Source organism: Oncorhynchus kisutch, linkage group LG10 (assembly GCF_002021735.2).
Source record: "Oncorhynchus kisutch isolate 150728-3 linkage group LG10, Okis_V2, whole genome shotgun sequence".
Classification (NCBI taxonomy): domain Eukaryota; kingdom Metazoa; phylum Chordata; class Actinopteri; order Salmoniformes; family Salmonidae; genus Oncorhynchus; species Oncorhynchus kisutch.
Genome location: NC_034183.2, coordinates 58,006,870 through 58,026,030, shown reverse-complemented (window position 1 = coordinate 58,026,030; position 19,161 = coordinate 58,006,870). Strand labels below are relative to the sequence as shown.

Genomic DNA, 19,161 nt, shown 5'->3' with positions numbered 1-19,161 from the left:
CTATTGTTTGTACAGATGAACGTGGTACCTTCAGGCATTTGGAAATTGCTCCCAAGGACGAACCAGACTTGCGGAGGTCTACAACTTTTTTCTGAAGTCTGGGCTGATTTCTTTTGATTTTCCCATGATGTCAAGCAAAGAGGCACTACGTTTGAAGGTAGGCCTTGAAATACCTCCAATTGACTCAAATGATGTCAATTAGTCTATCAGAAGCTTCTAAAGCCATGACATTTTTCGGGAATTTTCCTAGCTGTTTAAAGGCACAGCCAATTTAGTGTATGTAAACTTCTGACCCACTGGAATTGTGATACAGTGAATTATAAGTGAAATAATCTGTCTGTAAACAATTGTTGGAAAAATGACTTGTGTCATGCATAAAGTCCTAACCGACTTGCCAAAACTATAGTTTGTTTAAAAAAAATTGTGGAGTAGTTGAAAAACGAGTTTTAATGAGGAAGTGTATGTAAACTTCCGACTGCAACTGTATTTCTATTCTTCCTACACATTCCAATTCCTGTATCTCCAATATTCTGTATGCCAACCCCTCTTTAACGAATGTAGCACAACCCCCACCGTCCCCACCACTCTGTCACATCTAAGCGAACTGAATCACGGAATCACCAGCCCCCTCTCCTAAACCAACGATTTAAAACCTAATGTCAATTGCCGACAAAGAACTACAACTCCCAGTAGAGCAGCCACAGTTTGCAAAATGACATGACCCAGTTAGGTCATCCGGCTAGCGGCTGCTCGGTCGTCGTTATGTGGCTGTTCACTTTGCTTTAGCGTTGGTTAGAATAACCTACATGTTTACACGTTGCTCTAAATTGTCAATCTTTACTTATATATATATCTGTATTAGATTACACATATACGTGGGATATATACCTGCACCGTAGCAACTGCGCACTATTTCCCACACTACAGGTTAGTATACCGGTAGACTATAGCCATTTATAACGGCTGTAACTGTAGCCTGCTGTTGCTGTATTAACCGGCACATGGGGCATTTCAGATAGCAGCACCAAGCAACCTTTTTTTTGTCATTGGAAACAACGCAGCTGGCAACTTCTTCAACTTTGTGTTGCAGCCTTTTAGGCTGACCAGAACTTGCATAACTTTCACTATTACATTATAATTAAGCAATAAGGCCAGAGGGGGTGTGGTATATGGCTGTTCTTATTATTTGTGACGCAACGCAGAGTGCCTACATACAGCCCTTAGTCGTGGTATATTGGTCATATATCACAAACCCCCGAGGTGCCTTATTGCTATTATAAACAAGTTGCCAACGTAATTAGATCAGTAAAAATACATGTTTTGTCATTCCCATGGTATATGTCTTATACACCACTGCTGTCAGCCAATCAGCGTTCAGGGCTCGAACCACCCAGTTTATAATATGATGTAATGTATCATCATGGGTAGCATGTGTGCATGCTATGTACTTAAATATTTGTATTAGAGATGTATTTAGATGTGTAAAGTGGTGCAGACCCATTGTCATTAAATAATTTGCATTTGTAAGCCCAGCAAAAATACTTAAGTGATTGAAATTAATGTAGGGGGCTGAGGGGAGGCTTTGTTACTGAAATCCACATAGCCATCCATATAATGAACTTTACCCTCTAGAGTGCAATTAAGCAATCAGCAGCAGGCTACTGACATCTGAATGAAGTGGGGCAAGCAGCGACCCCCCAGACCCGTTGTACCAATCGGTTTGGTCATACAGCATAGACGGGTTAGCTGACAACGTCACGAAAACGATGGGCGCGCTTCCATGCCGCGTGTTGTTGTAATTCTGGATGACCAGATTGCTAGCAAAACTGACAAGAGACTGCCATGTGGGAAATCGGAAGTGGATCGTTTCATTTAGTTCTTTATACCATCTCTTGTTTTGAGGTGTTTTGATTGATTTCATGTCAATGTTAATATGGCTAAAATTCGCTAGCTAGCTAACCAACAACTGTAACGACGTATTTGAGAGACAACAACTGCAAATTGATTTATGTTTTCAACAAATATTGTAAACGAAATCTAGTTTACATGTTGTCAACAAAAGCCAACAACGTCAGTTTTGCCCCATAGTTGCGCACGTATCGGTTTTGTTGCTAAATAGCCAACCCGTCTATGGAGCCAATGCGTTCCCAGGATAGACGCATAGGATTAGCCTTCTAATCTTTGAACAAAGCACCTGCTTCACACACTGGCCGTGACCGCAAGGTTGACTGGTCACTAAGGTCCATGCATTCCAACTGCAAACCCAGTTTCAATCAGGAGCAACTGTAGCTGCCGTGAGGTATCCATGGGGACCAGGAGGGTGCTTGTGACAGGCTGTTCCTCTGGGATCGGGATGGCTGTGGCTGTACGACTGGCCAAGGAGAAGGGATTCAAAGGTCAGAGAGGCACTGAACCCTTGATTGTAAAACATTGTGGTTTTCATAAATGAAATTGACAGTTTGACATGCTCAACCCCATCAGTTGAGATGCAATGCAAGTGTTGTTAACTTGCAGTGTGTCTGTGTGAGGCAGTGGTTGCCACCATGAGGGACCTAGAGAAGCGGGAACCCCTGGAGAGAGTGGCTGGGGACACCCTGAACAGATCCCTGGAGATCAGACAGCTGGATGCCTGCTGTGAAGACTCCATCAGAGAGTGTGTGGACAGCCTGCAAGACAGACAGGTGGATGTACTCGGTGAATATTAGGCTTCCACGCTCGAACGCACGCACAAACATAACACAAACACACATTCATACTGACTCTTCACGCACACACACACTCACATTAACCCACTGTTCCTAGGCCATCATTGAAAATAAGAATTTGTTCTTAACTGACTTGCCTGGTTAAATAAAGGAAAAATTAAAATAAAAACATGCAATAATCATATACACTGCAGCTACGCTGTTTATCAAATGTCCTGATACATTACCCCTAGTCACCTTACCCCTATACATTTCTAACCCTACCACTCCAGTATCCCTGTAAATTGTAAATATGGTTTTGGCACTGACCCTGGAACTGACCCAGTATACAGACTACTGACCCTGTATACAGCCTACTGACCCTGGAACTGACCCTGTATACAGCCTACGGACCCTGGAACTGACCCTGTATACAGCCTACTGACCCTGGAACGGACCCTGTATACAGCCTACTGACCCTGGAACTGACCCTGTATATAGCCTACGGACCCTGGAACTGACCCTGTATACAGCCTACGGACCCTGGAACTGACCCTGTATACAGCCTACGGACCCTGGAACTGACCCTGTATACAGCCTACGGACCCTGGAACTGACCCTGTATACAGCCTACGGACCCTGGAACTGACCCTGTATACAGCCTACTGACCCTGGAACGGACCCTGTATACAGCCTACTGACCCTGGAACGGACCCTGTATACAGCCTACTGACCCTGGAACTGACCCTGTATACAGCCTACTGACCCTGGAACGGACCCTGTATACAGCCTACGGACCCTGGAACTGACCCTGTATACAGCCTACTGACCCTGGAACGGACCCTGTATACAGCCTACTGACCCTGGAACGGACCCTGTATACAGCCTACTGACCCTGGAACTGACCCTGTATACAGCCTACGGACCCTGGAACTGACCCTGTATACAGCCTACGGACCCTGGAACGGACCCTGTATACAGCCTATTGACCCTGGAACTGACCCTGTATACAGCCTACTGACCCTGGAACGGACCCTGTATACAGCCTACTGACCCAGGATTTGACCCTGTATACAGCCTACTGACCCTGGAGCTGACCCTGTATACAGCCTACTGACCCTGGAACTGACCCTGTATATAGCCTACTGACCCTGGAACTGATCCAGTATACAGCCTACTGACCCTGTATACAGCCTACTGACCCTGTATACAGCCTACTGACCCTGGAACTGACCCTGTATACAGCCTATTGACCCTGGAACTGACTCAGTACACAGCCTACTGACCCTGGAACTGACCCTGTATACAGCCTACTGACTTTCTTGTGTTCTTCTTATTTCAATTTTTTGTGCATTTTTGTTCTACTTGACTTTTAAAAAATCCTGCATTTACTGCATTTTTGGCATTTCACTGTACTAGTGCACACGGCATGATAACTTGAACCACACTCCAATATAAACTCACTTGTACTATACACAATACACCATAACACATTGTCATCCATAATGAGTGAACAGGGTGTGACATGGCAGTATCTGTCTCCCTCAGTGAGTAATGCAGGTGTAGGCATGATTGGGCCGTTGGAGTGTCAAAGTATGTCTGACATGCAGGGGCTCTTCGACACCAACTTCTTTGGCTTGGTGCGGCTGGTGAAGGAGGTCCTGCCTGATATGAAGCGACGTCGAAGCGGACATATTGTGGTGATGAGCAGCATCATGGGCATTCAGGGTGAGTAGTCAGTACATAAATGCAGCTTCAGAAATAAATAAGGTGTTTACTTCCTAAACTTATCCCTATAGAATCATACATTAAAACAAATGAATGGATTGTATTTGTATTGTTAGGGCTACTCTTCAATGATGTCTACTCTGCTTCAAAGTTTGCTGTGGAGGGGTTCTGTGAGAGTCTAGCAGTACAAGCCATGAAGTTCAGTGTGAAGTGAGTCTACATTTAAGGAGATCCAGCCTCATCACTTCACATGAGTCATACATCAGTAACTAAACCAGCACTCGGCAGTAATAAGACTTTGCCCTAATGCCACGACAGTGAACACACAGGTTATGTTTTCATGTAGATGATTAGCATGAGATAGGGAATAGCCCTCAGTTAAATTCCCTCAGTTAAACAGTGGTCTTTTATCTCTCCCTGCTCTGTCCACCTGTCCTTCTCCCTGCTCTGTCCATCTGTCCTTCTCCTTGCTCTGTCCATCTGTCCTTCTCCTTGCTCTGTCCATCTGTCCTTCTCCCTGCTCTGTCCATCTGTCCTTCTCCCTGCTCTGTCCTTCTCCCTGCTCTGTCCTTCTGTCCTTCTCCCTGCTCTGTCCTTCTGTCCTTCTCCCTGCTCTGTCCTTCTGTCCTTCTCCCTGCTCTGTCCATCTGTCCTTCTCCTTGCTCTGTCCATCTGTCCTTCTCCTTGCTCTGTCCATCTGTTCTTCTCCCTGCTCTGTCCATCTGTCCTTCTCCCTGCTCTGTCCTTCTCCCTGCTCTGTCCATCTGTTCTTCTCCCTGCTCTGTCCTTCTCCCTGCTCTGTCCATCTGTTCTTCTCCCTGCTCTGTCCATCTGTTCTTCTCCCTGCTCTGTCCATCTGTTCTTCTCCCTGCTCTGTCCTTCTCCTTGCTCTGTCCATCTGTCCTTCTCCCTGCTCTGTCCATCTGTTCTTCTCCCTGCTCTGTCCATCTGTTCTTCTCCCTGCTCTGTCCATCTGTTCTTCTCCCTGCTCTGTCCATCTGTTCTTCTCCCTGCTCTGTCCATCTGTTCTTCTCCCTGCTCTGTCCATCTGTTCTTCTCCCTGCTCTGTCCATCTGTCCTTCTCCCTGCTCTGTCCTTCTCCCTGCTCTGTCCATCTGTCCTTCTCCCTGCTCTGTTTATCTGTCCTTCTCCCTGCTCTGTCCTTCTCCCTGCTCTGTCCATCTGTTCTTCTCCCTGCTCTGTCCATCTGTCCTTCTCCCTGCTCTGTCCATCTGTCCTTCTCCCTGCTCTGTCCATCTGTCCTTCTCCCTGCTCTGTCCATCTGTCCTTCTCCCTGCTCTGTCCATCTGTCCTTCTCCCTGCTCTGTCCATCTGTCCTTCTCCTTGCTCTGTCCATCTGTCCTTCTCCCTGCTCTGTCCATCTGTTCTTCTCCCCGCTCTGTCCATCTGTCCTTCTCCCTGCTCTGTCCTTCTCCCTGCTCTGTCCATCTGTCCATCTCCCTGCTCTGTCCATCTGTCCATCTCCCTGCTCTGTCCATCTGTCCTTCTCCCCACTCTGTCCACCTGTCCTTCTTCCTGCTCTGTCCATCTCCCTGCTCTGTCCATCTGCCCTTCTCCCTGCTCTGTCCATCTGCCCTTCTCCCTGCTCTGTCCATCTGCCCTTCTCCCTGCTCTGTCCATCTGCCCTTCTCCCTGCTCTGTCCATCTGCCCTTCTCCCTGCTCTGTCCATCTGCCCTTCTCCCTGCTCTGTCCATCTGCCCTTCTCCCTGCTCTGTCCATCTGCCCTTCTCCCTGCTCTGTCCATCTGCCCTTCTCCCTGCTCTGTCCATCTGCCCTTCTCCCTGCTCTGTCCATCTGCCCTTCTCCCTGCTCTGTCCATCTGCCCTTCTCCCTGCTCTGTCCATCTGTCCCTGTCCCTGCTCTGTCATCTGTCCTTCTCCCCGCTCTGTCCATCTGTCCTTCCACTCTGAGGATGACTCTAGTGGAGCCTGGTCCGGTGGGGACAGAGTTTGAGAGGAAGGTGTACGAGGACGCTGAGAAGATGGACCTCGCGGGGGTAGACGAGGAGACTGCTAGGATCTTCCGTGAGATCTACCTGCCCTACTCTAGGAAGGTGTTCAACTCTCTCGCACAGACACCCGAGGAAATAGCAGAGGTAACACTCTATGTTACTATCTTATATTTTGTGACTACTATCCTAGTATTTTTTGGTATGCAGTCTCAACATCTCATCCTTTGGTGGCTAAATGTTAAACAGAATATACTAATCGCTCTACTCTCTCTTGCAGCAAACACTTCAACTGATCACAGCGAAGGAGCCTCCGTTTCGCCACCAGACCAACCGTGTGTACATGCCCATGACTGCCCTGAAGCACGCAGACCCTACCGGTCGTCTACCCCTGGACACCTTTTATAAGCTGCTATTCAAGCACGACAGTCTATTCACTGCCAGTCTGGGGCTGCTGCGCATGTTGCAGAAGAGGGCAGGGAAGAGCTCCAAATGAGCAGAAGGTTGGAGAGTGAATAACCTAGTGAGGAGAGATAGGGGGATAGAGAGAGCAGAAGGTTGGAGAGACAGAGTGAATAACCTGGTGAGGAGAGATAGGGGGATAGAGAGAGCAGAAGGAGTGAGTCATTGAAAGACTCCAGTCTGCAGTGCACAAGCCCCCTTTTTTTTTCTGCTAGTCATGTTTGTGTATAGAAACAAGAAAAGATTACTGTTGAGACCTTCCTGATAGATCCTTAGTAAAAGATGCACGCCTCAGACCAACACGATTCCTTATGAACATTCTCTAACCACTCCTTAAACTATCAATGACTGTGCTCAACAAAGACTTTGACAAGGACTGATGTTTGTGGGCCTCTAATCAAACCCGGTAACCTAGCCGTATGGACTAAGGGTTCAGTGTGTCTCAGACCAATCTGGACTCCTGCAACTGTTCCTTCAGCTGTTAGAGGATATTAGTGCGTTTCTACCTTATTTCAACACTGTAATGAAGGTTTACGGTAAGACTGGCAACACTTCAATAAAACGAGACAAAGCTTTTTTCCCTTCAATTTATTAGCTTTAAAATGTTTAGACTTCAGTGGCTTTCCAAATATTTTCATACTTTTAAAGGTAATATTTTTATGTAAAGTGTGAGTGTGAGAGGTTGTGAACTTATTCCACTGGCCTTATCTTCATTTCAATGGCTTTTAAAGAGTATTTATAACCTTTCCAGTTCACCCAGTTGATACCAATACCATAGATTGAGTCGCCCCACAGATATACCCCGTTGGGATTGACACTGTGGCATTCTCCATACCACCATCCTCCTAGATATGTTTTAGCACAGTTTGAAACGTAAGTGTCCTGGTCTTTATCGAAGGTGGAGAACTTCTGCCCATTGTGTTCATCCATAGATTTTCCTGAAATGCAGAAGGGATTGTTCAACATTTCCATTTACAGTATAACTTTCTTCAGACTGTATCGACCAAGTAGTCCTTTCAGATTTGTAATACTGTTGTTTCATGGGAAAGGAGGAGAAATTGAAATGTTCTTTAGACTCACCAGCACCTCCATCTTTGAAGCCACTTAAATGCAGCTTGTATCCTTCATGCTCAGAGTCGACAGAGAAGGAGGAGTACTGCACGTGGGCTTTAGCTCCTTCGAAGTCCTCCAGGTCCACCCTCAACTCATACTGCTTCCTCTGAGTGAGGAGATGGATGTTTTCTAGGCCTGAGGGAAAGCACAAGGTGTTGGGGGAGAACATATAACACGAGGTGTTGGGGGAGAACATATAACACGAGGTGTTGGGGGAGAACATATAACACGAGGTGTTGGGGAGAACATATAACACGAGGTGTTGGGGGAGAACATATAACACGAGGTGTTGGGGGAGAACATATAACACGAGGTGTTGGGGGAGAACATATAACACGAGGTGTTGGGGGAGAACATATAACACGAGGTGTTGGGGGAGAACATATAACACGAGGTGTTGGGGGAGAACATATAACACGAGGTGTTGGGGGAGAACATATAACACGAGGTGTTGGGGGAGAACATATAACACGAGGTGTTGGGGGAGAACATATAACACGAGGTGTTGGGGGAGAACATATAACACGAGGTGTTGGGGGAGAACATATAACACGAGGTGTTGGGGGAGAACATATAACACGAGGTGTTGGGGGAGAACATATAACACGAGGTGTTGGGGGAGAACATATAACGAGGTGTTGGGGGAGAACATATAACACGAGGTGTTGGGGGAGAACATATAACACGAGGTGAGTATTAAAGATAGTAATAATACACATGAATAGACATTTAATGCATTTCGTATCTCAGCATAGACATTTCAAATGTGTCCAGTGAGTCATGCTCTTACCTAACCAGTACTCTCCAGATGACTGCCCAAACCCACTCCTGTATTGGTCCCATCCACGGTAAAAGTTCACTGTTCCATCCTTTCTCTTCTGGATCACCTGGAATAGAGGGGCATTTTGAGATGTTCCACAGAAATGTGAGATGTTCCACACAAGGGGAATTTTTATCCATCTCTCTGGGTCGATAACATTCTCTACTTCAAATGTTAATTGCGCAAACAACAACATGGATTGAGGTAGTGGTAGTGAAACAAATTGTGATGAAGCTCAAAAGGCTATAAACAAAAGGTTGAGTCACTGTACACACTGTCCATTTCCCACCCCCAGGTTGGTCCTCACAGCCCATGTCACAGTAGACCTGGATGGGGGAGGTTGTTCCTGCAGGGTAGATGGTGTACACTCCACTGTGTCCAAAGCCCTTTCTATACACATCAGCACAATCCACTGGCATGATATCGTACGGTAGAGTATTGACTGCCACTGGGAGTAGTAGAATGAGCACATCCAAAGCCTGCAATAAATGTAAACTTTAACTTAAATACATTATTATAGAATAATAAACCCCCACCCCTATTCAAGGCAACCAATCTCACCTTCATTATTTCTCTGATAGGATAAAATGACCTTAGGAACGTTGTCCAAAGTTGTGATCCTTCCTCGCTCCCAGAGTAACGTTGAACTGGAGGAAAATGATGAATAGCAAGGTCTTTGGAAGTTCAGTTTTATACCATTTAAACTTGTTTACTTTTGTGCAATTGCGACAGAGTGGAAATTCCACTTGACATGGGCACGAACTCACAACTCTCAGCGGCGTAACAACGTACTCAAGAAGTACTGTCAGTACCACTGACCCAGAAATGCTAAGGCATTCCTAAACTCAGGGAGACAGTACTTCTAGGTCTCAGGAAGGCCGTAGCGATGCCTTTAACCATCCACTAAAACGGCAATCAACATCATATTCTACATTTGAAAGGATTTGCTCTATTCACATGTGATACTTAATAATTAGTACATTATTATAAGTCAAATATAAATGTGTGAAAATATGATGATTGCAAAAAGATACACAGAAATGTAGTTCCCTACAGTTTTTATTAGAATTGACTTACTTTACAACTTTTGTCTGTAGAAAGAAACATTGTGGAACAGTTTTTTTTATGTACAATGATTTTTAAACTACTTTTAAACAAGTATAGGAATTAATAATAATGATAGAAAATATCTATGACTTCTAATAATACAAGACCAATAAAATATCAGTCACATCCTCAATTTTCACAATAATCCTAAAAGGAAGTACATTTTATTTTTGTCCTTTTTAGTACATAATCATTTTTAGAAACATAAGATGCATCTTAAACAAGTAAATCTACCCAGGACAAACATTATTTACAGACAGAAGTTGGGATATCTGAAATGTACAGACAGAGCATAGTAGTGTCGCCAGGAAAGGAAATCAAAGGATAACAAATAAACACTTCACTAAATGAACCCTGAACTGGAATCTGAACCTAGTATCAGTCCAACCCAGAAACCTCCCAGGTCTGACTGTACTGTAGTAGCTGGTTATAGTGAACAGGCTTGGACCAGTGAAGGAAACATAGTCATGAAATCGAACAGGGGAGGAGGATCTGATTGGCTTTCCCAGTAGTGAGTATCCTATCCAGGGAGCAGCAGTGGTCTTGTGAGGGTTAGTTGGATCCCTGGGGAGTGACATCCATAGTAAAGAGCTACAGTAGGGGGGTGCAGCACTACATAGTAGTGTTCTCTCCTTCTACGTCTTCTAACAAGTCATATGTAAATGTCCTCTCTGTGGCTAGTGGGGTGCAAGCTGCTAAAGATGCAGGGGAACGCTCCTCTGCATGCTGTAGTATAGCACCTCCCTGAGGAGTGACAGAGCACTAACAGTCCCGACCCACCAGCCAGGCCCTCACACTGACCGACTGACCGACGACTGACTGACCACGACTGGAGCGCACCAGAGTTGGAATCAGTCCACAGACTTATCCGTAACTGAACCGCAGGAGAACATACCAACACCTCAATTACCAATGGAACCGCAAGAGAATGTGCTTCTATTGGCCAACGCGACAGCTAGCCTGAGTCCCAGATCTATGTGTGCGTTCTTGCACGCATAACAATGACCGCAACGGAGTCGGCAAGAGAGCACAAGCAGATGTGGGCTACACAAAAACAGGACCAGGGGTCAAAGAATAGAATAGAAGCAGTCAAAAACATGCTATCACACTGACAGGCAACATGCAGGAATGTTTGCAGGGGAGTGGTAAAGGAATAGCAGCTGATAAACATAGCTTAGTACACCGAGGAGATGTTCAAAAAAGTAACCATGGCGTCAACACATATACAGTATATAAAACAACAACACATAACTGAGTTAAAACCTAAACTAAAGGGCAGTGACGGGCTGATTTTACAATTGGCATAATAATGCTCTCATCTGAATGAATGTTCAGAATGAGTGAAAACAAGCTGCATGACTGAAGTAGTGATGGCAGACTGGGGGGGCAAAGCCCTTTAGACCAGGACCAATGAGACGAATGACTAGGATGACTCGAGCCATGCCTGGGACTGACACGCAGACGGCCTGGGACTGACACGCAGACGGCCTGGGACTGACAGGCAGACAGCCTGGGACTGACAGGCAGACGGCCTGGGACTGACAGGCAGACGGCCTGGGACTGACACGCAGACGACCTGGGACTGACACGCAGACGGCCTGGGACTGACAGGCAGACGGCCTGGGACTGACAGGCAGACGGCCTGGGACTGACACGCAGACGGCCTGGGACTGACACGCAGACAGCCTGGGACTGACACGCAGACGGCCTGGGACTGACAGGCAGACGGCCTGGGACTGACAGGCAGACGGCCTGGGACTGACACGCAGACGGCCTGGGACTGACACGCAGACTGCCTGGGACTGACACGCAGACGACCTGGGACTGACGCGCAGACGGCCTTGGGGAGAACGTAGCTTAAGTCAATGGGAAATTGAAACTTTTAACACATCAATGTTTTTGTTGAGTTGTCTGTCTGACTGAACACTGGCCAATGTACGTACTGTAATGAATGTTTAAATGCCTTCCTGGCTCTGTGTGGATAAGCAGAGTGCCTCATTGCAGTGTCAGAACCCCACCTCACGATCACCCTCCCTCCCATCGCTTTGTCCCGTCAAGTGCTTCAGAGACGCCCATCATTCTACATTCTTACACATAATACTTAATTAGTCCTTTTTTTCCTAGTTCATCAAATCAGAACATAATATCACTAATGACAGCCAACTTAGAAGAGTAAATATTTGTTCCCAAGCCAATCTGATCGTTTTACCTGTTGGCCTAAATAAATAACATCAGTCAAGAGAGGCGGGATCTCTTCCTCTTCCTGTCTGAACCCCATGTTGATCTGCCTACAGAGTGTTAGACACCGGTGGTGGGCTGGGTGGAGAGAGACTGAATCACTAGTCGTTTTCCTTGTAACACCACTGGACCCAGGTGAGCCCAAGACATGTAACAGGTGAGTGTGAAACACTGTGAGAGGACAGGACAGAATGAGGCTGAGAAAACACCTGAAAAGGCACTTCAGAGAGAAGAAAACAAACAATAAATAAAAATAAAGGAATTCCCTTCAACATTGTTGCTTTTTTCTTTCTTTTATCTACTTTTTAAAAAGTTTGTTAGTTTTTCAGGAGAGCATCCCTAAGTCTTTGAAATTAAAGACTTCGATTTCTTCATATACTTTTTATAATAATAAAAAAACAAGTCCATCTGTGACAGAATAAGTCTTACTTCATTAAATTGTCTGTTCTTTTATATCCAGACAACACATTTCCCTTTACTCTTTCTCTGCAAACAACACTAGCAGACGGTCCTCGTGATAAAACACAGTCAATCCGAATCCAATGGAAATCTTGGAACCAGGCTGACGCATAAACTCCAGACACACAGGCCTTTATAGCCAGTCCTCTCCTTTCTCCTCTCCCCCAGGCAGGTCTCTGTTAACCAGGTGTTAACCAGGTGCCTTGGGGGTTCATGCAAACACCTGCATCTTGCCGTTGGACTCCTGGACATGGGGAATCTGGGTTTGGGCAGGACCGGCCACCGCCGGGCTGGGGGTGGAGTCTGACCAATCAGACACACAGTGGGGGGAGGGGCTGGACCAGGGCTCGGGCGACTCTGGGGAGGGGGTCAGGTAGGGATGCTCGCTGGACAGGCGGAGGTAATGCTTGGGGGTGGCATCCAGGGCGGAGGAGTAGCTGTGCTGGGAGGGCGGGGTGGGGTAGTCCTCCAAGCCTGCAGTGCTGCCACTGGCCTGGGGAGGAGGGGCCTGGGAGGCCTGTGGAGAGGTGGGCTGAGTGGCTGGCTGGGGCTGAGGAGGCTGCTGCTGCTGCTGCTGCTGCTGGAAGAAGGCTGGAGGGGGCTGTGTCGTCTGGGGGGTGGATGGGGAGGAGGTGCCCATGCGGAGGCTCTGCTGGCTGGCCATGGAGTGGTTGTGGAGCTGCTGCTGCTGCTCTGAGATGGAGGGCAGCTTGACAGGGCTGTGGGAGATGGGCGTGCTGGCGATGACAGGCGTGGGCTGCAGCATGGCCTGCTGGGCGCTGCGGTATAGGTTCTGCTGGTGCTGCTGCATCATGAGGCTGTTCTGCTGCTGCTGCATGGGGCTCTGAGGGTGCATGCCCGCCTGGCTGCTGTGGACCAGGTTCACCACCTGTCCCCCGCACTGGGAGGAGGAGGGCATGCGGCTGTGCCAGTCGAAGGGCACGCTGACAGGGCTCACCAGGCCCATGTTGAGCCCCAGCTGGCCGGCGTTGAGCACGTAGCCGTGGGGGCCCTGGTTGACCTGGCTGGCCATGGACACGCGGCCCTGCATGGACATGCCTCCATCTCCCAGGTCGTTGAGCTGGGCCAGAGACACAGCGAAGGGGCCAGAGCCGTCCATCATGCTGCTGTGCACCATGGGAGTGCTGGGCACCGACATGGAGGAGTGGAAGAGCCCCGAGTAGGGCATGGCGACCGGGGAGCAGGGGTTGGTGATGTAGCCGGCGTTGTTGGCCCCTCCGCGGGGGGAGTCCAGGGAGTCGACGGGGGACAGGGTGACAGAGCTCTCCAGCAGGGCGCTCTGCATGTCCAGGGTCAGCTTCTTGTTGCGGGCCTTAGCTGAATCCTTCAGGTTCTGGGCATGCTGCCCTCCCAGACCTGAACCCTTTGCCCCGGGGCGGCGACTCTTCTTCCCCTGGGGGGTGTTCTTCAGGCCGGGCATGAAGGCACTGGGGGGGCACATGAGGGGGGACAGGGTGTGTCCCCCGGCCAGGTGATGTGGGGCCCCTCCGTGGCCCTGGGGGCTCCTCACTGTGTTGTACTCATCCAGCAGCTGAACGATGTCATGGTGCATTCTCTCCTGGGCGATGTCCCGAGGCAGACGGTCCATATGGTCGGTTATCTCCCTGTTGGCGAAGTGGGCCAGGAGGACCTTGACCGCCTCACAACTACCCTCACGCGCCGCCAGGAAGAGAGGCGTCTCCTCCTAATATACAGAGAGAGGGGGAGGGTAAGACGGGAGAGAGAGAGAGAATTAGACATGTTGGCTCCTCAATATCTCTATATATTCCAGACTGTATTACTGTGGGGAGCTGACAGTTGTAGATATAGGTGGAGGGCTGTGTGTACCTTGAGGTCCTGCATGTCTTTGTTGGCTCCGTTCTTCAGCAGGGCCATGGTGGCCTCCACGTTGTTGACAGCAGCTGCCCAGTGCAGAGCAGATTTACCTGGGATGGGAGGAACACACACGGTTGTTACTCATTGCTGCTGGGTTCCTTCTTGGGGAAGAAGCCCTCGGGGAACCACAGGGTGCTGTGTTCTCTCATACCTCTTACCACGAAACACAGCATCGCCATTCAACTGCATCAACTCTCTCTTCAACACACACACACTCACACACTAGTTTAGCCAATCACGTACCCAGTTCGTCGACAGCATTGATGTCTGCGTGGCAGGTGATGAGTTCCTCCACCATGCCCTCTACGGCCAGGCGGGCAGCCAGGATCAGGGCGGTGGAGCCGTCGTACATACGAGAGTCCAGGTCTGTAGCCCGGGTTCGGATCAGAATCTAACCAGGACAGACGGGGAGAAATAACATGTCAGTCTGGCAGATGACACAACAGTCTACTCAGCAAGTGGGCAACTGTAAGAAGTAGCCAAGTCAAGTCTTACATGTGTAATGCTGCGTATAGAAAGACTGAGGAATACATTGAGTTCATGTGAAGATATAACTTAAACATTAAGCATCTGAACAGTGTGTGTTTACCTGGAAGACCCCCTGGGCGTCTGCTGCCACGGCGGCGTGTAGTGGCGTGCGCCCTGTGTTGTCCTGCGCGTTGGCGTCGGCCCCGGCGTCCAAGAGCCGCTTGGCGGCGTCAGCGCGGGCGTAGCGGGCAGCCAGGTGAAGGGCAGTCTCTCCGGTGCGGTCCGTCTGGGCGGCCAATGTGGCGCCCTGGTAGATGAGGTCAGAGATGATGTTGGCGGAACACTCCTCTGACTCCTCCTCCTCGGGGAGCTCGGGCTCCAGACCGCCTCCGCAGAACGACGCCAGCATCAGAGGGGTGAAACCGTCTGGAAGGGAGAAGGACGGGAGAGGCGAAGGGTCAGTCAATGTGTCAATCAAAACACGACGGACAGGAACAGATCAAAGGGAATACGAATCAGGAGGAGCGGTTTTTAAAGGATATACTACAGTCTCAAGGATTCTGGTCCAGACATACAACACTGACATGACACAACAACGCTCCATGTGGTTCATTTCAATACTGACCAGGTCCTCGGACGTTGACGTCCATGCAGTCCTGGTCGAACTCTCCCTGGGGCGGGGTGAGGGCCATGGAGGGGGGCATGCGGATGTCTGCAGCCGCTAGGTGGTGCTGGGTCCACTGTCTACAGTCTACAGTGTCTTCACTGTCTGACAGGATACTGGGCTCCTCAACCTTCAGTCTCTTGGCCTCGGGGCAGTCTGTGTCGATCCACGAGTCACTGTGGTCGCCAAGCAGAGACTCCTCCACCGTCTTGGGCATGTATCTGGAGAGAGACCGGTAACACACAGTCACAATACCATAGCGGAGCAGATACATTGATTTGGAATCACCATAGGAGTGCTGTAAGTGAGGACACAACAGTGTGGTTACTCACTTCATGCCCAGTGCGTCCTGGCCTAAGGGTTCCCTGCGGTTCTTGTTGCTGCTGGGTTCCTTCTTGGGGAAGAAGCCCTCGGGGAACCACAGGGTGCTGTGTTCTCTCTTTCTGCGGCCGATCAGCACGCCCACCACCAGGATGACCAATAGGAACAGGGCTGCCACGCCCACCAGCATCAGCTTGCCCCACTCTGGCATGTCTACAGGGTCTGGGATCTTCTCACCTACATGTTATTACAAGGACTTTAGTAAACGAGCTGTGGTTACAGTATTTGATGGAGAAATGATTTGTAAGGTTATCTCCTGTTATCTTTAGATGCTGTATCCGTGGGTTTCTACTCACCGCGGACTTCTTTGATGGTGTAGGGGAAGCGGAGCATCTCCATGGCTGACAGAGCTCCCAGGTAGTCTGCTGCGCTGTCTGCTGACGGGAAACAGTCGTCAGACCGCTGGGAACACAGACGGTTGTCTATCTCCAGGTACACGATGGACCCAATCACCTCCTGGTGGGGCTGCAGCTCTCGTTTGAGGCGAGCCTCTCGGCGAGTGTAGGGTCGGATCATGGGCTCTCCGTTGTGGTCCAGGCGGAAGCGCAGGGTCGTTCTCAGGATGGCGCTGAGCTTCTGCAGGAAGGCAGGGGCCGTATTCACGAGTTCGTCCGGGGGTAGCAGGACCACCAGGACCAGCACCCCGTCAGCCAGGTTCTCTGGAACCTTCCCTGCACAGTCCAGCCCGTCCCAGCCACACTCCTCTGAGTTACAGCCCTGGTCACAGCGGCCGTCAGCGTAGTGGTCGATGCAGTACGCCTCGTAGATGGGACTGGTGGAGACAGAGAGTTACAGAGATCAGCTTAGAGGGTCTCATATAGAGGGTAAGGTGAAAGAATGAGTCCAGAACAGAATGCTGGCGGTGGAGTACTTACTTGCAGATTTTCTCCTTGTTCTTGCAGTCAAAGTTGTCGAAGAGGCAGTCTGCGTTGTTGCACGACTCGTCACACTGGCTGTTGTTGAAGACACGCCAGCAGCGCGGGTCGGTGCAGTGCGCCCACGGGTTCACCGCCAGCGAGCAGTCACCCCCGTCCCAGCGGCAGGGGAATGTGTTGCACTCCTTGTCGCAGACACCGTCGTTGGCCTTGCCGTGGCAGTCGGCCAGGGGGCAGGCGGGCGGCAGAAGGGCCTCTACCAGCCTGGTGCTGCCCTGCTCGCAGCGCTTGCCCGTCCAGCCTTGGGCACACTGGCAGAGGAAGAAGGGGAAGCTGGTCTCCTCAGTGCAGATGCCTCCGTTGCGACACGGCTGGGAGGAGCAGCCCTCGTTACTACGGTGCTGGCACTGGGGCCCGGCATAGCCTGTCAGGCAGGTACAGCGGGCGCCCCGCGTGGTCAGAGCACAACTACCTCCATTATAGCAAGACAACTCCCGACACGACATGCTCCTCTCACAGTTGTTCCCAGCATAGCCCTGTGGAGGGAGAACAATCACATACAACGTCAGTGTGGGTAGGAAACAGATGTGGTCAACTACAGGACGTTAGCATTGTAATAAATCCAGGGGGCTTTGACATATGGTTCTAGGTTATGCTCTGTGAGCAGGGAAGTTCAGGGAGACAGAGATTGTTGTAGAAATATCAGCTGTTTCCACAGGCGGACTAGACACGGGGTAAAAGTGTGCCACAGTAACATGTTGATACTTACCAGCTGACAGGTACAGGCGTATCCCAGGGATAAGCTGCTGGAGACAGAACAGGCCCCTCCGTTCTGACAGGGCTGAGACTCACACACACTGAACCTGCTCTGGCACCGCCGACCTGCACACAATAACACACACACGTTAGAGTGGCACGAACAGATACAAACACAGACATTTATTACACAGCGATACGACTATACACACACACACACCCTCCTTACCTGTGAAGCCGGGCTTGCAGACACACTGGTAGTCGTTGGGGAGCTGGATGCAGTCCAGACTGTTGGCGGGGCTGCAGGGGTTGGAGTGACACTCGTTGATGTCCCCCTCACACCTCTCTCCAGTGAAGCCAGGGGGACAGTTACAGCGGTAGCCCCCCACTCTGTCCACACAGGTACCGTTGTTCAGACACTTAAGAGGAGTCCCGCGCAGCCGCAGAGGAGGAGCACAGTCATCCTCGTTGATCTCACACAGAACACCTGTAGGAGAGATGGACAGGTATCAACATTGAGTATGTTTACATGCACACTAGTAATGAAATATCAAACTGAGTATGGCATTAGTCATGTAAACACCTAACTCTGCTTATCTTAATCAGCGTAAGGCTATAATGGTAGTCAGCATACGCAGATTAAAACACCTGGTTTTCTGAGTAATCTTCTCTAATTATTAGGACATGTTGTGAGTATGGAAGAGGACATGTTGTGAGTATGGAAGAGGACATGTTATGAGTATGGAAGAGGACATGTTATGAGTATGGAAGAGGACATGTTATGAGTATGGACGAGGACACGTTGTGAGTAAGGAAGAGGACATGTTATGAGTATGGACAACGGCACGTTGTGAGTATGGAAGAGGACATGTTGTGAGTATGGAAAAGGACATGTGAGTATGGACGAGGACACGTTGTGAGTATGGAAGAGGACATGTGAGTATGGAAGAGGACATGGATGAGTATGGAAGAGGACATGTTGTGAGTATGGAAGAGGACATGTGAGTACGGAGGAGGACATGGGTGAGGACAGAAGAGGACATGGGTGAGGACAGAAGAGAACATGTGAGTACGGAGGAGGACATGGGTGAGGACAGAAGAGGACATGGGTGAGGACAGAAGAGGACATGGGTGAGGACAGAAGAGAACATGTGAGTACGGAGGAGGACAGGACATGGGTGAGTACGGAGGAGGACATGGGTGAGTACAGAAGAGGACATGGGTGAGGACAGAAGAGGACATGGGTGAGGTCAGAAGAGGACATGGGTGAGGACAGAAGAGGACATGTAAGTACGGAAGAGGACATGGGTGAGGACAGAAGAGGACATGTGAGTACAGAAGAGGGCATGGGTGAGGACAGAAGAGGACATGGGTGAGGACAGAAGAGGACATGTGAGTACGGAGGAGGACATGGGTGAGTACAGAAGAGGACATGGGTGAGGACAGAAGAGGACATGGGTGAGGACAGAAGAGGACATGTGAGTACGGAGGAGGACATGGGTGAGTACAGAAGAGGACATGGGTGAGGACAGAAGAGGAC

At 49.5% G+C, this 19,161-nt stretch overlaps 3 protein-coding genes across 3 annotated transcripts in view; 1 reads left to right on the top strand and 2 right to left on the bottom strand.

Moving 5' to 3' along the window:
• Window positions 1–737: 737 nt before the first annotated feature.
• On the top strand, window positions 738–7,420 carry LOC109897327 (retinol dehydrogenase 8). Its single transcript, XM_031834222.1, has 7 exons — window positions 738–927; window positions 2,268–2,396; window positions 2,533–2,694; window positions 4,233–4,412; window positions 4,529–4,622; window positions 6,346–6,529; window positions 6,663–7,420. Exons 2-7 carry the CDS (start codon window positions 2,306–2,308, stop codon window positions 6,876–6,878), a joined length of 927 nt encoding a protein of 308 aa, XP_031690082.1. The 5' UTR covers window positions 738–927; window positions 2,268–2,305; the 3' UTR covers window positions 6,879–7,420.
• Window positions 7,162–9,464, bottom strand: LOC109897328 (microfibril-associated glycoprotein 4). The gene is made up of 5 exons (XM_031834225.1): window positions 9,339–9,464; window positions 9,053–9,256; window positions 8,748–8,844; window positions 7,925–8,092; window positions 7,162–7,782 (listed from the first exon to the last, which is right to left on the bottom strand). Exons 1-5 carry the CDS (start codon window positions 9,342–9,344, stop codon window positions 7,535–7,537), a joined length of 723 nt encoding a protein of 240 aa, XP_031690085.1. The 5' UTR covers window positions 9,345–9,464; the 3' UTR covers window positions 7,162–7,534.
• A 344-nt stretch (window positions 9,465–9,808) lies between these two features.
• LOC109885731 (neurogenic locus notch homolog protein 2-like) overlaps window positions 9,809–19,161 on the bottom strand; it is a 47,974-nt gene continuing 38,621 nt past the window's right edge. Inside the window, exons 18-27 of the mRNA XM_031834171.1 lie at window positions 17,851–18,108; window positions 17,635–17,747; window positions 16,866–17,401; window positions 16,287–16,762; window positions 15,942–16,167; window positions 15,571–15,830; window positions 15,067–15,371; window positions 14,721–14,868; window positions 14,430–14,527; window positions 9,809–14,286 (exon numbers count right to left, since the gene is read on the bottom strand). Coding sequence (XP_031690031.1) covers window positions 12,793–14,286; window positions 14,430–14,527; window positions 14,721–14,868; window positions 15,067–15,371; window positions 15,571–15,830; window positions 15,942–16,167; window positions 16,287–16,762; window positions 16,866–17,401; window positions 17,635–17,747; window positions 17,851–18,108 — 3,914 coding nt within the window. The 3' untranslated portion in view covers window positions 9,809–12,792. The remainder of the gene's footprint in view (window positions 14,287–14,429; window positions 14,528–14,720; window positions 14,869–15,066; window positions 15,372–15,570; window positions 15,831–15,941; window positions 16,168–16,286; window positions 16,763–16,865; window positions 17,402–17,634; window positions 17,748–17,850; window positions 18,109–19,161) is intronic.

Excerpts from the sequence above, each read along its gene's own strand:
- LOC109897327 (XM_031834222.1), top strand. The coding sequence starts at position 2,306 with ATGGGGACCAGGAGGGTGCTTGTGACAGGCTGTTCCTCTGGGATCGGG. Across the intron at positions 2,397-2,532 it reads CAAGGAGAAGGGATTCAAAG|TGGTTGCCACCATGAGGGAC; the intron begins GTCAGAGAGGCA and ends TGTGTGAGGCAG. Across the intron at positions 4,413-4,528 it reads CAGCATCATGGGCATTCAGG|GGCTACTCTTCAATGATGTC; the intron begins GTGAGTAGTCAG and ends TTGTATTGTTAG.
- LOC109897328 (XM_031834225.1), bottom strand. Across the intron at positions 8,093-8,747 it reads ATCTGGAGAGTACTGGTTAG|GCCTAGAAAACATCCATCTC; the intron begins GTAAGAGCATGA and ends GCTTTCCCTCAG. Across the intron at positions 7,783-7,924 it reads CTTCAAAGATGGAGGTGCTG|GAAAATCTATGGATGAACAC; the intron begins GTGAGTCTAAAG and ends TCTGCATTTCAG.